We start from the raw sequence: 17,861 nt of genomic DNA on the forward strand, positions 1-17,861 counted from the left end.
TGGCTTAATTTGGGGGTGGGGCTTTATTCAGGGGCAATGCACCCCCCCAAGGACCAATCATATTCCATGCAATAGCCTGGAATGCCTTTGGTTAAAATGGCCCTGGCATCCATTTGTCTTTCACCTCTGGGTTTTTTTCTCTTTTTTTGAAGATCTCTTCTGCCTGTTACTTCACCAACAATTAGACATGGTGGCCCATAGGCAAATGATTTTTTCTCCTGAGTTTTTGTCCTAAGTGTTATTTTTAAATTTGTCAATAAAATGCCTATGAAGCCAACAGGAAGCAAAACAAAATACTCAAAATAATTTTGATAGTACTTTTTAATTTACTGTGTGGTACTTCTTTAATTGAAAAGTACTGGAAAGTTATTTTAAATAGAAGACAAAACAATATCTCCTAGGAGAAAACTCAGATGAAAAAGTGAATTGCATATGGGCCGGTGAATGAGATACAAAAAGCTTACTCCAGTAAGGAATATATTCCTCCAATACCATGTACATTTGACCCAGCACTTTGCTTGACTACACTATTTATATTCACTCAACCTGGTTGCTATTAGAATTTTTGTTCTGAAACTTTTGGGTTTAGCTGGATTTTTATTACATGGATAATTATGCTATACAATTTGTTAATCCCCATACAATTGTTACTGTAACTTGTATGTACTAATGTCTGTATTGTCATGTATACCAATGCCTGTATATTATGCACCACTGCTTTATTATTATAATTATTATTATTATTATTATGCCCCAGCTTTGGTGAATACTTTTACAGACAGAGTTTCTCAGCAAAACTGTGGGATCAATACAAATCAAATATGGAAAATGCTTTATGAGTTCCTGCAGATTACACACCTTTAGACGTGATCACAGTGCGTAACACACTGAAAAAGCTTTTTAGTTTTTTTGTCCATGATCTAAGATGACTGTCTGCACAAATTATCGTACAAAGCATTTATGGCATCCCTTGCTGCATTTGTGAGAATCTCGCAGGGAATGTAATCATGTATCAAAATAACTATTCTTTCCAAAATGTCACGATGCAATACAGGACATATATAGACAACACATAGATAGAAAAATGTACTGTGGCTCAGAGACTTTCAAATTGTGACAACTAGGTTAACCATCGCTGTTCCCAGAAAGAGCTCTCTAGTACAGTGCAAAATTAATCTGGATATTGTCACAGAGAAAAAATTGTCATTTAATAAGTATAAGGTCGCACAGCCTTTTCATGCATGAATACTTCCAAAACCCAGAGATTATCAGCCAGCCATTATTTAGACTACCCCCCTCACTATGAGAGATGATTAGAGATGGCCCGAACCTATTTTCAGTTCGCGAACCCTCCACGAAAGTTTAGTTCGCGTGAACTTTCGCGAATCGCAATACACTTCAATGGGGAAGCGAACTTTGAAAACTAGAAACATTTATGCTGGCCACAAAAGTGATGGAAAAGATGTTTTAAGGGGTCTAACACCTGGAGGGGAGCATGGCAGAGTGGGATAGACTCCAAAAGTCCTAGGGAAAAATCTGGATTTGACGCAAAGCAGCGTTTTAAGGGCAGAAATCACATTGAATGCTAAATTGCAGGCCTAAAGTGCTTTAAAACATCTTGCATGTGTATACATCAATCAGGGAGTGTAATTAGAGTAATGCTTCACACTGACACACCAAACTCACTTTGTAACGCACCGCAAACAGCGGTTTGTGTAGTGACGGCCGTGCTGGACTGGTGCGCACCATGGTTAGAGTGCAGGTCGTGGCGGTTTTTAAAGGGAAGCTAAACTGAGAAGGATATGTATTTTTCCTTTTAAAATAATACCAGTTGCCTGACTCTCCTGCTGATCCTGTGTTTCCAATACTTTCAGCCACAGCCCCTCAACAAGCATGCAGATCAGGTGCTCTGACTGAAGTCAGACTGGATTAGCTGCATGCTTGTTTCAGGTGTGTGATTCAGACACTACTGCATCCAAAGACATCAGCAGGACTGCCAGGCAACTGGTATTGTTTAAAAGGTTCCCTTTAAGCCCATATGGTCGCCGGGCTGTGGTAGCTTAATGATAGAACAACAGTGACTGTCCAGCTGATCAAATTTGGTCTGTCCACAATGAAGCAACGACCTTATTATCTTTGGTGTGCTACCCCCCGATACACTCATTTAGCCGGCGGTCATTGTTTCATTGTGATACGCAAGGCCTTTCACCACGGCAAGGTAATGATCACGAAGGGGAATGGACACATGTACATGCCTTTTGTTTTGTTGTTGCAGCTGCACTGCAGCCAGAAAAATTAGGCAGGCATGTACACGCACCAGAAAAATGATTATAGCGGCCGCTGCTAGCAGCGACCTTAAAAATTCAGGAATCCGCCTGGAGTCCTGGACCCTGTTGGTGGTGGCGGAGAAGGCAAGTGGCCTGCAGGCAGAGATGCTGTGTGGGGAGTGACTTAGTCTTGGGGCAGGAAGGCAGTAACACGGCGTGCAGGCAGAGATGCTGTGTGAGGGGACTGACTTAGTCTTCGGGCGGGCAGTAGCCCTCCGGGATCCATGCCTCATTCATTTTGATAAAGGTGAGGTACTGAACACTTTTGTGACTTAGGTGACTTCTCTTCTCAGTGACAATGACTCCAGCTGCGCTGAAGGTCCTTTCTGACAGGACTTTGAGGCAAGGCAGGACAGAAGTTGGATGACAAATTGGGACAGCTCTGGCCACAGGTAAAGCCTGTCCAAGGGTTCATCGCTGCTCACAGTGTCTACATCCACACTTAAGACCAGGTAGTCGGCTACCTGCCGATCCAGGGGATGGTGGAGAGTGAATCCGGAAGGGCTTTGGACTAAAGAATGTTCGCATGTCCATCACCATGAGATCGCTGGAGCGTCCTGTCCTTGCCTGCGTGGACATGTGAGAAGGATTACTGGCAGTGGTACTTTTATTGCGTTGTGCTGTGACATCACCCTTAGACGCATTGTAAAGCATAGTTGCCAGCTTGTTCTGCATGTGCTGCATCCTTTCTGCCTTCAGGTGAGTTGGTAACATGTCCGCCACTTTGTGCCTATACCATATAGTAATGTGGCCACCCAGTACAGCTCATTCCCCGTGAGTATTTTTATACAGGGGTCCCTCAACAGGCTGGACAGCATGAAAGACGCCATCTGCACAAAGTTGGATCCAGAAGTACTATCCATCTCCTCTTGCTCTTCCTCAGTGACGTCAGGTAAGTCCTCCTCCTTCCCCCAGCCACGAACAATACCACGGGAACGTCGAGCAGCACAAGCCCCCTGCGACGCCTGCTGCGGTTGTTCTTCTGCTGCCGCCTCCTCCTCCTCCTCCAAAGAAACACCTTCCTCGTCATCCGAGTGTGACTCCTCTTCCCCACACGACTCTTCCTCCTCCTCCCCCTCTCTGTGCTGCCGCAGGTGTTAAGGAAACATCTGATTCTGCTGAAAATTGCTCCCACAACTGTTCCTGCCATAACTGTGCCAGTTCTCATTCCTTCACAGCTTGATCCACCACTCTACGCACAGTACGCTCCAGGAAGTAGGCGTATGGGATCAAGTCGCTGATGGTGCCTTCACTGCGACTCACCAGGTTGGTCTCCTCCTCAAACGGCCGCATGAGCCTGCATGCATTTTGCATCAGGGTCCAGTTGTTGGGCCACAACATCCCTATCTCCCCAGATTGTGTCCTTTTACTGTAATTGTGCAGGTACTGGGTGACGGCTTTCTCCTGTTCTAGCAGGCAAGAGAACATGACCAGGGTCGAATTCCAGCATGTCGGGCTATCACATATCAAGCGTCTCACTGGCAAGTTGTTTCTCCGCTGAATCCCCACAATGTGTGCCATGGCCGTGTAAGACTGCCTGAAATGCCCACACAACTTCCTGGCCTCCTTCAGGACATCCTCTAAGCCTGGGTACTTTGACACAAATCTTTGAATGATTAGATTCAGCACATGTGCCATGCAGGGTATATGTGTCAGCTTTCCCAAATTCAAAGCGGAAAGGAGATTGCTGCCGTTGTCACACACCATGTTGCCGATCTCCAGCTGGTGCGGGGTCAGCCACTGATCCACCTGTTTGTTAAGAGCAGCCAGGAGAGCTGCTCCAGTGTGACTCTCCGCTTTGAGGCAAGACATGTCTAAGATGGCGTGACACCGTCGTACCTGGCATGCAGCATAGGTCCTGAGGAGCTGGGGCTGTGTAGCTGGAGAGGAGATCGCAGCACCAGTAGAGTTGAACTGCCACTCAGCCAAGGAAGAGGAGGAGGACGACAGTTAAGAGGATGTAGCAGGAGGAGAGGAGGTGGCAGGAGGCCTGCCTGAAAGCCGTGGAGGTGTCACAAGGTGGTCCGCTGCACAGCCACGTACTCCCTGCTTGCCATCGGTCACCAGGTTGACCCAATGGGCTGTGTAAGTTATGTACCTGCCCTGGCCGTGCTTGGCAGACTGGGCATTCGTGGTCAGGTGGACCCTTGACCCAATGCTGTGTGCCAGAGATGACACCACTTGCCTCTCAACTTCACAATACAGTTTGGGTATCGCCTTTTTAGAGAACTAATTGCGGCCTGATATCTTCCACTGCGGTGTCCCAATGGCCACACATTTACGGAAGGCCTCAGAGTCCACCAGCTTGTATGGTAACAGCTGGCGAGCTAACAGTTCCACCACGCCAGCTGTCAGGCGCCGAGCAAGGGGGTGACTGGCAGAAATTGGCTTCTTCCACTCAAAGATTTCCTTCACGAACACCTGGCTGCTGTGGGCAGACGAGCAGGAACCGCTCAAGGGCAGAGGCGGAGTGGAGGAGGGTGGCTGTGAAGGTGCAAGGGAGAAAGCGGCTGAAGATGATGCACCTGAAGGAGGAAGAGGAGAAGAAGAGTGGCTTTTCTTTTGTGTGCTGCTTTTTCTCAGGTGCTCTTCCCATTGCAGTTTGTGCCTTTTCTGCATGCGCCTTCGTAAGGCACTTGTCCCTACTCGGGTGTTGGCCTTTCCACGGCTCAATTTTTGGAGGCAGAGAGAACAGATGGCATTGCTCCGATTTGAGGCAGACACATTAAAAAATTTCCAAACCACTGAGCCCCTCTGGGGTGATGGCACTATGGTGGCATCAGCAGCTGACGTTGAAGGGCATGGTGGCTGGCTGTACATAGGTGGCGATACATGGCACCGGACACTGCCACCAGCTGTTTCTGATGACGAGCTCTCCCTGCTTCTTTCAGGAACTCATCTCCTCCTACTCCTCTCTGACTCCCCCTCTGAACTGTCTCCCTGTTCATCTCCTCTATTGGGAACATACGTGGGATCCGTATTATCGTCATCATCATAATCATCCTGCCCAGCTTTGCTTTCCTCAGACACCTCCAAAACTGCACCAACAACAGGTACTTCATCATCCCCCTCCGCACACGTTACGTCCATAGTGTCGCCCAACTCATATGAGGTGGTGTAACTTGCTTAGCGCCTTCATCTGGTTGTAACAATAATGGCTGTGAATTAGTCAATTCCCCACCAATAACTTCTGCGAAGTGTCAAATGCAGCAGATGTGGTGTTTGGTGCAACGCTGGTGGCTGCAGAAGATGAGGTGTTCTGTGTTAAATAGTCAACCACGTCCTGACAATTTTGGGAGTTGATTGGACGTGCCTTCTTCTGAGCACTGTACTTTGGGCCAGGGCCACACGAAATCACATCAACACAACCTCGCACAGACCTGCCGGGTGGCCTTCCCCTGAGTCTGCCTCTACCTGTTTTGTCCGTTGTGTCCATATCGGGGGGGGGGGGGGGGGGTGAAGTGAAAGGTATGCACTGACTTGACTAACACAATGTGCAGTCACACAGGTGCAGTTAACAGGTATGCACGGAGTGGTATATCACACTGCGTGCACTCACGTAGGTAGGTGGGTTCACTGAACACAGCAAGTAGGTATATGCAGTAATGGGTGTTACAATGTTCACCTATCAGACACAGACAGGTAGCGGACAGGCACAGTGACACTGTGTGCGCTCAACTCACGTAGGTAGGTGGGTGCACTGTGAACATGAACAACAGGTAGGTAGGTATATGCAGTAATGGGTATTACAATGTGCACCTGTCACACACAGACAGGTAGCGGACAGGCACAGGGACACTGCGTGCGCTCAACTCACTTAGGTAAGTGGGTGCACTGTGAACAACAGATAGGTAGGTATATGCAGTAATGGGTATTCCAATGTGCACCTCTCACACACAGGTAGTCACTGAATGTGCTGGGCCTGGCAGTGACACACACAAAGTATGAATTATCAAGGCTGTCTATGCAACACAGTGTGTCCCACTGAAAAATAAAATAGATCACAAGAACAAGATTAGCTCTCAAAAGAGCTGTTGTGGGGTGCTATTTTAGCAATAAGAATCAGCAAGGAGCAAGCTAAGAAGCCTACAAGAGACTAACTAATCTTTCCCTATGAGAGTCTGCAGCAGCAGCAGCTGCTGCAGGGACTTCTCTATTTATTGCAAGCACACGAATGAGTAAAATGCCTTTTGCCTTTTATGCCTGCCTTTTATAAGGGGGGGGGGGGAGTGGCTCCAGGAGGGAGTGTAGCTTGATTGGCTACAATGTGCCTGCTGACTGTGATATTGAGGGTCAAAGTTGACCCCAATGGTGCATTATGGGGGCGAACCGAATTTCCGGTAAAGTTCGGGGTTCTCCGCGTTAGCGAACCCCCAGAAATTTGCCGGGAACCGTTCGCTGGTGAATCGTTCAGGACATCTCTAGAGATGATGGCAAGGGGAGGGGAATTGAAGGAGATAACGACCTGGCATTTCAAGAACACACAGTCCTTCTCATGGCTTAATTCTAAAGATGATATGTAGGTCACTGTAATGCCACACCTACTGAAACCAAAACCTATGTTTTACAGTAATGTGTGAGAGTATTTTAGCCCTGATCATTAATTCAGAAAAACCTTTGATTAGGCCATAACAATCATGGGACTATAATTTGTATTTGTTGGATTTACACAACTTTACATGTCTATGCAAATGGAGTGCTGCCTGAAATATTTTAAAGTGAGAGGAATATGAAGGCTGTCGTATGTATGTTCATTTTACATAAAGCAAATTGCCTGGCTTTCCTTATGATCATCTGCCTCTAATGCCTTTAGCTATATACATTGAATCAGCATGTAGATCATGTACTTTGACTGAAGTCTAACTAGATTAGCAACATGCTTGTTTTAGGTGTGTGATTCAGACACTACTGAGGCCTAAAAGATCAGTAGGACACCAGGCAACTGTTATTGTTTGAAATGAAATAAATATGGCAGCCACCATATGCCTCTCACTTCTGGTGTCCTTTAAAGGGGCACTTTTGCGAATTAATCATTTTTCAGTACTGTCATAATTGATTTTTGCAACACTAGCAATGTTTAACCACTTCAGCCCTCAGTCGTTTTCACTTTATGCATCCAAGTGCGGCTGCGTAGCTCTAGGGCCAACCTCCCCGATCCACGCTACGTAGCGTGGATCGGGGAGGTTGGCCCTAGAGCTGCGCAGCCGCACTCGTGGCTATGCGGACTGCGCAGCCAGAGTGAGCGGCCATTTTAGGAGAGGCAGGGGAGCACGACCCGGCCGTGGGGTCGGGAGCCATCCCCAGGGGGCTGACGAGCGGGGGGACCCGGCGGATCGGCACGGAGGGCGCGGACGGCGTCCTCCATGCCGTAAACTGTTAAGCAGGTAATTAACTTTTTTCCCTAATTTGGCCTCGTAAGTCCTTTAAGGGCCCATTTCCACTAGGAGCGGTGCACCGCAGGTGTGCTGAAACACATGCACGGCAATGGAAGAGTTTCCACTGCGTGCATGTTGTGCATAGCGGTGCGTAGCGATCCGAGAATCTGCAGCATGTTGCAGATTCTCGCACGGCCGCATCAGCGTCCCATCTCCTCCATTGACTTCTGCATCGGGAGATGCATAAGTGATGCAGCCGGCAGCGGAAGTGATGCGATGCGGCTACGTAGCCGCATTCACATCATTTAGAAGTGGAAACCTTACACTTTCACAGCTAAGAACAGTGACCCCGATAAAGATTTGAAACAGTAAATACATAATCTGACCAAATGTTTAGTCTCATTACCTCTCAATGCTTCAGCTCTTGCTTCAGCTTTTACCAATTCAAAATTTACATTCAGACATTCTAGAGGCTAAGAGATAACAATCACATCTCCGTTGAAAACTGAAGAAATTCTGTCTTGTTACTAAGGTCTATAAGATCATCCAAGATTATTTTTCAAAATTGGTCTATAGAACCCAAAGAGAAACTGGCCAGAAATAACTCTGACAACTAAGCTAATACAGCGCACAAAAGTGTAATAAGGATGTGACTTCTTTCTTTTTGTACATAGGTTAATTGGGGGTTAGAAAAACACACCACTAATCACAACCTAGCTGGCGAGAGACCGTAAGTAGAATTATGCCTACTAATCAGTCTGATACAGTGATCAATACTTATACAATGGCATTATTAACTACAAAATTGACAGTACAGTAGAATCTTTTTATAGCAAACGCCAAGGGACCAGGAAAAGTAGTTTACTATGTCAGAAGTTAACTATATCAGAATTGGTCACACATTGTATATTTAAACAGACACCGTTGTTCTGACTTAAGGACTGAGTTTAATATATCCAGAGGTTTATTATATCAGAGTTTACTATAGCGAGATTCTACTGTATTAAATAATTGGCTAGGTTTAATACTTGCAAGCTTTATGAATGCTTGTAATGCACAAACTAACCTATATAAGCTAACTATAATAAAACACACAATATGAAAGGGCACTAATAGTCTACATTAGTTCCCTGGTGCAACTATTAGGTGTGATATAAAATGAGAAAAAAAATCAAAGGTCAAATTCCCACAACGCTAAACAATGAATTTGATTCATCCAAAGACATTGATTAAAAAAATCAACTATCTAACAACAACAACAACAACATCTACACTATACTGTATAAATTACTAAACAAATGTCTCTCTTGACTGAAGACCAATATAAGAAATACACTTATGGTAGTGTGTGCTTACCTACGTATCAAGCAAAACTTATCATTTCCCAAACTGCGACACATTCAAAACTAGTTATGCTGGGAAATTTTGTTGTATGTGTCATATACACTTTTTGTTTTGCTGGAATATCAGAAATTTAAGCTAGGTAAACCTGACTTGCTTAATACTCATGCTCAAAGAAAATATTAACTTCTTCAGAAGCTAATACATAAGAATCATCCATCAAAATACATCCTATTTGCAAGATTACATGGGCTTGGGAAACAGCATTGATTTGAAAGGATTAGTGATGAAAAGTCTAGAGGTTTCAACGGAGGTACTAGTCAATAAGAAGAGCCACTCAAGGCCATATCCCATTCAAGGTGATAAGTAGCTTGCAGATTACTACTTATCACCTTGCCATCGCGTGAGGATTAGTGGCAAATCCTATTGCCCATATCCTTCGTGCCATGGCCGATCGTTAGGGAGCATTACTCAGACAAAAGCCTGAGCAATGCTCCCTATCACCGGGTGATGGGGAGTGGGGTTTACGCTGTGGTGCTATCCTTCAGCACCATGGCCTCACTCCCCACACATGCGTACTCACCCTCTGAACATCGCCGCCATCTTCCGCCGCAGCATCTGGGGGTCTCATTTAATAAGGAGACCCCCAGAGCTCCTCGTCGGGTAACCCCACACCTTAGAAGCCCCCCACGTAGCTGGGCCGGGCACCCCTGTTAACATACATACCGCCGATGATCACACAATGCCTCTCGCCACAAATTCCATTGCGTAATTACAGTGTATCTGACACTGTAATTACTGTCTGCATAGGAGTCCGGGCAAAGCAACAAAATGGCTCAGACAGTGGACCAATGGGGAGCCCCGGCTGCAGATTCAACGATGCTTTGCCCGGGCTCCTATGCAGACAGTAATTACAGTGTTAGATACACTGTAATTACGCAATGGAATTTGCGGCGAGAGGCGTCGGGTGATCAGCGTCGGTATGTATGTTAACAGGAGTGCCCGGCGCAGCTATGTGGGGGGCTTCTAAGGTGTAGGGCGACCCGACAAGGAGCGCTGGGGGGTCTCCTTATTAAAGGAGACCCTCAGATGCTGCGGGGGAAGATGTCAGCGATGTTCAGAGGGTGAGTGCGCATGTGTGGGGAGTGACCGGGAGCTCTGGGGGTCTCCTTATTAAAGGAGACCCCCAGATGCTGCAACGACGACGTGCGTTAGCTGGTTTAGACCTGCTCTTTGCAGGTCTAAGCTAACGCTCATGTCTGTCGGGAAGCATCGCTTCCTGGAGGCATGCAAACGGTAACTGGATACCATGTAAAGAACTCGCTAGGCGATTACATCGCCCAAGCAAGTTATTTTCCACCTGGGGGGTTCATAACTCAATTAGGATTAGGCGACGCCCCCATTGCCTAAATTAAGAACTTCAGTTCAGTAAGTTCAGTAATAGGATATGGCCCCCAGTTTGCACACATACTACAGTACAGGGTTCACCTTCACCATAAGCTTACAAGCAGAGTATTGTAACTTTGCAAAAGCCCATTAATAGCACTGCTGTTGGCCTCCAAATATTGTTGACTGTTTTTGTAATTTCATCAGAAACATAAACTTTATCAAGACTCCCTAATAAGCAAGAGGGCCAGAATACAACTACTGATGTGTTACGGCATCAGATACAATATGATTTGAATCACTCTGAATACATGTTGGAACAACAGAAAATGTCATCACTTGCACCTACAAATTTGCTGTAGACAGAAGATTAGGCATATTTAGGCTTTAGATTCGTAGGCTTTTGAGATCAAAACACACATTAATAGGAAGGCACATTTTTAATAAATACTGTATACTGATCGATGAAGATACCTTACAAACAGTCACTTTCTCATCCTCTTGCACAGTCATTCAAGCATGACATTGATTCACATATGTGGCTCTAACAATGCAACCTCAGAGGATTAATCAATTTTCTATATTCCCTCCAAGAGCCAGAGGAATTGTTTAGTCCACCTGACAGAACAATTGCTCTATTTGTTAATTTGAACCTTTGGAAATGTATATTGAACTGTTATTGCAGTTCATGGTGTGTGGACTAATAAATTCAGCTTGAAAGGCATGACATAACTTCTCACACACTTTCACAATCTGTTTTTTTTTTATCATATATGCATTTTTTTTGTCTTGATTCCTTAAATGTATATACTAACATACCACATGATGATACATTTCTCATTAGAGAATTATGTTAATTGCAGATTAAAAGCAAAATATCTTATGCTCTGAAATAGTCAACATAGTTTTGAAAAGTCATTAATTGCAACTAATCTAAATTTTGCACCTCAGGATGTGATTGTTGTTATATCAATTATGTCTTTTTGGTTTTATAGGCTTTTACTCTGGTGCAAATGTTTATGTACATAAATCTGTATTTAATGTTTTACAGTTTTCCATAATAGTGTCCCTATAAAGAAAACAGTGTAAGGATTACCTACATGCAAGATGCTGCATTAGGATTATGTAATTTCAACTATCCAGATTAATCTCTGACTAAATACAGCATTTAATCAATTCCAAACATTTTTTCATAGAAGACTTTCCAAGCTAACTTCAAAGTCCACAAATATGTGGTAGGCCCAAGGAAGAGGAAAGGGGAGGGGTGACTTATGTTTTAATACCAAGGGAGATCATCAATGTTTTTATCCTCCCTTTAGATGAAATAAATATCCCTTACCCACACCCACAAAGTTTTAAAAATAACTTACAATTGATAAAACTAGGGGTTTACACATAAATGAGGGATCCCTGCAGTGGCATTAACTGTTCTATCTGGAGGAGACAAAGTTCCAAACACAATTTAACTAAAGCAATCTATTGCAATCCATACTCCAGATTTGTATGGAATATTTTAAAATCTTGCACTCAGAATATGCACTCACATTTGATTATTAGGTTCCAGAAAATTTTAGGTTCAGATTGGTTGATCGGTCAAAATGGAAACTTTTGGTCAAACATAATGCAAATCATGTTTTTATTACTACAGGCAGCAATATATAAAAATGTATCTTTTTAAACTGATTGACAAAGAAGTTTTATCAGAATTTTACAATTGCGGGGTAGAATTTTACCTCCAAATGTTTATTCCTTAAAGATCATTTCATTGAATGCTCAAAAATCAAGCAGTGTATGGTGAACTGTAAAATCATGCAACAAGAATTTCCTTGCTGTCAATAAATCTATGCATAGTTTACAGTTGGTTCCTAAGTGATTCAGTCATATGAAAAGGCAATAAAAGAAACCTTTTATCAAAAGTTAAATTTTTACAAATCATAGCAACATTTTGACATGGCAAATGCTCAAAATAATTATCTATAAGCAAGACCACCTTTGGTTGAATCACAGGAACTTCTTGGAAGGATCTGCTGGTAAAAGAGCTGTCCAAAACAAACAATTCTTTTTTGTGTCTATGAGAACTGATTATAAGTCCTGTAGCTTGATCAGGTGACAGATTTGTAACACTCTAATTTCAAGGTTAGGATCATGTCCCAAACCAAGAATTAATCACTGCAAATTGGAAATTTGCAAATCTATCAGCTGATTATAATGATCAAAAGTTTCTTCATGTGTCTTAGTACAGGTGAGTAAGTGTGTCCATACATTACTTTTTGGCATTGATATCCAGCTGATTCTAGCATGACAAACTGATGTTTAGATCGATTAATTAAAAAAAAAATAATCAAAAAATCAATTTGTCATGCTGGAAAAATATTGGTTGAAAGGACTGAATAGGTTGCTCATCGGTAATGGCATTTGATTTCCCAATGACCAAAAAATCCCCGGCCAGTCTCCCCTCAAGTGTATGTGTATTCCCCGGGCCTGCGGTGAGTGTTACAGGCTCACCTGTCATGCCAGCATGGCTCCTCATGTTCATCCAGCATATTTTTGAATTGCCACAACAAGTGCCTGTACCCCTTGACACTACCGCATGCAGTGACATCACTTTATGTTGCAGAGTAAAATGGTACAACCACTCATGGTGGTCATTCAAAAAAACAATATACACAGAAGTAGGCAAAGTGTCATGCCGGTATGAGAGATAAGCCTGCAACACTGACCATGGGCACATGGGGGGGGGGATCATTACATGGTGGGGGCAGCCCAGAAGGTGAAGGTGGTGGCACTAAGAACATTTCCAATACATGTCATGCTGAAATCTACTGGAAATAAGCCTGCAATGTGTGGGCAAGTGATAGCTCCCACTCTGATTAGACTCAATCAGAGAAGGTTATATGGGATGGTTGATCTGATTGCCATCGTGTAATATATGACCACATTAACCCTAGCTAAAACACATCTTGCCATTGCCACCCCCCCCCCCCTCATGACTTACAAAGGCACCATTTACATTTGCAAATATAACCATATTTTTTAGGATGCAATATGCATTTCCCACCTAAATTCTTCCACCCCTTCAACACAAGCACACTCTTGCATATAGCTGCATATACTGTAGCTTTACTCAGCAGCTACAGTGCCTAGGATTGGATGAAGAGGCGGCTGGCAGGACTGTATACAGTATATACAGTCCAGCCAGCCACCTTTTGATCCAATTCTAGGCCCTGTAGCTGCTGAGGAACATTTAAACTGTGAGGTTTAGAATAAAAGAAAAAAAAATATCTTCACCAGTTTTCTGAAGTAAATGCCACCTTTACTGCTAATGCAAATAATGTTATGCATTTGTGCATTTCAGTCAGGGGATAATTATTAGCAATTTGGTATATCTAATTAGGTATCTAAATGCTGCATTCACAAAAGACACTACCAATTACTAGTACTACAAAATTAGTAACGCTGTGCAGGAAAACCATCAAGGTTTTATTTTAAGAATCAAATTCTAAAATGAGTAGAAATAATCATACCTTCCCTCCGGTTGAGTTTAGCATAAACTGGAGCATAAATTCCAGACATTATTGATGAACTTTTAAAGGATTGAGGTTGAAGTCCAGCAACCAGGGGCTCATCACATTTTTCTGTAAAATAATCAAATAGAAATATAAAATATTAATATTCAGTAGCATATGTGAATAGTGCTGACAATTAATTAGTTCTGTATTGGACACAATAATAACAAAGTAGCCATGACAATTTTAGAAGAGCCCAACAAAAATCATGTTTCACTTTTGTAATTTATATTCAAAATGTGGTAATTCTGACATGAATGATTAGTGTAAGAAGATCTTATTTCTAAACCTAGAATAAAAAAAAATATCAAATGTCTTTTTTTTTTCATTTAGGAGCTTACTAACTTGTGTCTTATAACAAACATATTTATTTTGCAGTGAACATTTAGATTCCCAATTACAAAGAGTTGAAGTGCCAAGCACCTTTCCAGCTCAGTTTTAATTTCAAAATTTAAAAAATGGGATCAGTGGAACAAGGCATAATAAAGTGTAAACACTTTGCAGTAATTAAGCACACGTCATTGAGCAATAAGAATAATGACAGTTCTACACTACCTGCTATAAAGTTAAATTATACCTGATATGTATTTCCTTTAAAACAATGCACATTATCTGACCTGCTGACCCTCTGCCTCCAAAGTTGCCCATACACTGGCAGATGGTCAGCAGATTCGATTCGATCAGAGAGGGATCAATTGCTGCCAGTGAAGTGCAAACAGTAGGGATGGTCAGAAATGCTCATTTCAAATTCTATGGAAACGGATTTCCGCCAATACCAATTTCCGTTTTTTTTCCAATATCCGATTTTCCGTTTTTCTGATTTTCATTTTTCTTAATTTTAAATTTTTCCAATTTCCAATTTTCCGAGAAATATTTTATCTGTCATTTTTTTTTTTTTTGCATCAGGGAATGCAAAAAAAAAAAGACAGAAAAAAATGGTAATCTGAAAATAGGAAAAAACGGAATGTTGTGAATGGTCTAAAATTACCACGGTAATCTGATTTTTGCTGAAAAAAAATCTGTATTCTCTAATTGGTTCACTGAGAAACAAGTTCTGTGACCACAGTGCTGGAGCATGTCTTCTCTTTTGGTACAAGTTCTTTGATTGGGCTAAGTTACTGAGTTTGGGTAAATCAGATTCCCATTTTCCAATTTCTTAATTTTCGATTGGAAATGCAGACATTTCAATTCCGAATGAGCATCCCTAGCAAACAGATTTCCAGTAGCATGAAATCAGCATGATATCTACTGGAAATCTGTGCAGCTGTCTTCTGCCTGCCGGGCAGAAGCAGAAGACCAGATCTCCCCATGTCCAGTTTCCACCAATGCTGATTACAGATTTTGCGGATTTATGTTTTCTGATTTCTGAGTAGCCTTTTTCTTGGTCATTTTTTTTGCATCCTCTGATTGGCCAAATACTTCCGAGTAGACTCTTTATTCTCTGACTGGTACAATTTTACCAAATTCTGGGATTGGACTAAAATTACCGGGTTGCGGTAAGGCGATATTTCCGCGGAAAAACAGGAATGCCGATTTCCGATAGTAAAGGCAGAAATTACAGTTCCATGACATCCTAATGAGCATCCCTATGGATTAATCATTTCACTCAACTTCAGCTGTAATTTGGTCAAAATTTTGATCTGGCAATCATGTTGTGGTATCAATCTCTGCCAGATTTGATCCTTATGATTGAATTGGCCGGATATCATTGCCGCAAATCGAGTAATGTATGGGCACCTTTAACCATTAACCATTTAACCATTGACCCTGAACAAGCATGCAGATCAGATGATTGTGACTGAAGTCTGACTGAATTAACCACATGCTTACTTAAAGTTGACCCAAATTAAAAATACAAGATTTCAGAAATAAAATCTATTTTCTAAATTATAATAATAAATATCAGCCTTTTTTTCAGCTGCATGATGACAAATATAAAATATTTTACATTTATTGGAGGAACCCCTCCCTTCCTTTCAAATTGCCGGGATTTTTCCGGCAAACTGGTTTAGTAGATGGTCTCCAGCAAAGGAGGAATTGCTAATGGCTGCCCCCAGTATAACCCTAACTATGAAAAGAGAAGGGTGAAAAGCATGCACTGAAATGCACATAGGCTTGAAGGAGTGTTTATTTATCTTTGTATGTGTCAGAGTGGTGCAACTAAATAGTTTTAATTAAAAAAATGTTTGGTTTGGGTCCGCTTTAAAGTGTAAGATTTACACAGACACTACTGGTTAGGGTAAATAATTATGGCAACTTCCATATCACTCTCACTTCAGGTGTAATTTAAGGAAAAAAATTCCAATCAATGCATTTTTATTCTATATTTAAGCGCTGTGTTTCTTTCTTATTTTGGAAAGGATTACATACATTTTCTATCAATCAAGAAAAATTTCTGACTACAAATGTATGAAAAAAAATGTTCAAGACATTAACAAAAGGTTTAAATTGTGGAACAGGATTCATGACACCTTATGTAACATGATTGATTTGGCTTCATGATCTTCAGAAACCTGCTGGGTTTCATGTATGCTTGCACTAACTCACTGGCTCCAGCCTGCTGATAATCTAACACCTTACGGATAAGCAGTAACCAGCACAACTGTCATCTTCGTGTTTACTATTACCTGCCTCAGTGTTTTATTTCAGCTAACATCAGGAAATATGCCTGAAGAAGGGGACTAGATCCAAGAAAGCATGCATAATTTAATATGCTAGCCATTAAAAGGTATTATTTTTTTACAAAACGCTGTATTTTTTCTACCATTATACATTTTTTATGAATGTTTGTTCCTGTGGCAAAGCTTGCCCATATTTCATTTTTAAAATGACAGGATCAACAAGATGTTCTAATGCTTCCAAATTCAATTATATACATATGTATATATATATATATATATATATATATATATATATATATATATATATATATATATATATATATATATATATATATATATATATATATATATATATATATATATATATATATATATATATATATATATATATATATATTAGAACATTTAACTAGAGCGCTTTAACTTAGTGAGAGTAGCAATGACTAGTAGTATATTTTTGTTTTTCCATTACCCAGCAAAATCACAGCAGCATACTTATTCTTACTATTAGACAGACTGTTCCAAAAATCCTTGTTTGCATCAACAATCTTTTGTTTGTGTGCTTGTAAAAATCCCTCTGCAGCTAAACTCTTTTATTTTAGAAAATGTCAGTAATTGTTACAATTTGCCACAGCTTATTTGTGCTAGGCTTCTCAAGTTTTAATGTGACATGTCCCCAGGGTGCTGTGAAGCATGAAGAAAGGAGGGAATTCTTCTTGCAGCAATTTAATGTATCATGCCAGCTAATGTATGTTAGGACAGTACTAAGCTGTCACTACAGAATAACATGATAAAGAGAGAAAGAATAGAAGCACATTTGACAGTCCTTTGAGGGCATCCTCTCAGCAATCCCTGATAGACTGTTCTGCGCAATAAGTAATGCTTGGCCATACTATTTTGACACCGCTTAACTTTTTTCTTTTTTTTACTTTTTAGGTTCTGTGTGTGTGTGCTTGTGTTTTTTTCAAACATTCAATAACTTAAACTAGTTAGTTTATAGTATTAAGCACCAGGTCTGAAAAGTATATAAGAAGTACTGTACATCACTGAAGATAAGCTGACCATTTTATATCAAATATTTTGTTTAGGACTAAAAATGGGAGATTAGCTCATCTGTAAATAACAATCCTATATGTGGGGTCCCCCTATGTAGAGTATGCATTGGAAGCATAACCTTAACCATAGCTACCGCTCCTTTCTCCAGTCCTTTTGTCTCACCTGCAGCTTTGTAACTAGATAACAAAT

General features: G+C 41.7%; 1 protein-coding gene across 7 annotated transcripts in view; it reads right to left on the reverse strand.

Moving 5' to 3' along the window:
* CNTNAP2 (contactin associated protein 2) overlaps positions 1-17,861 on the reverse strand; it is a 2,604,396-nt gene that overhangs the window by 2,038,380 nt on the left and 548,155 nt on the right. For all 7 annotated transcript variants that reach the window (XM_068236339.1, XM_068236338.1, XM_068236337.1 and 4 more), the window contains one exon: positions 13,954-14,064. In XM_068236339.1, the coding sequence (XP_068092440.1) occupies positions 13,954-14,064 (111 nt within the window). The remainder of the gene's footprint in view (positions 1-13,953; positions 14,065-17,861) is intronic.

The sequence above is a fragment of the Hyperolius riggenbachi genome, chromosome 5, assembly GCF_040937935.1.
Source record: "Hyperolius riggenbachi isolate aHypRig1 chromosome 5, aHypRig1.pri, whole genome shotgun sequence".
In the NCBI taxonomy this organism is placed as follows: domain Eukaryota; kingdom Metazoa; phylum Chordata; class Amphibia; order Anura; family Hyperoliidae; genus Hyperolius; species Hyperolius riggenbachi.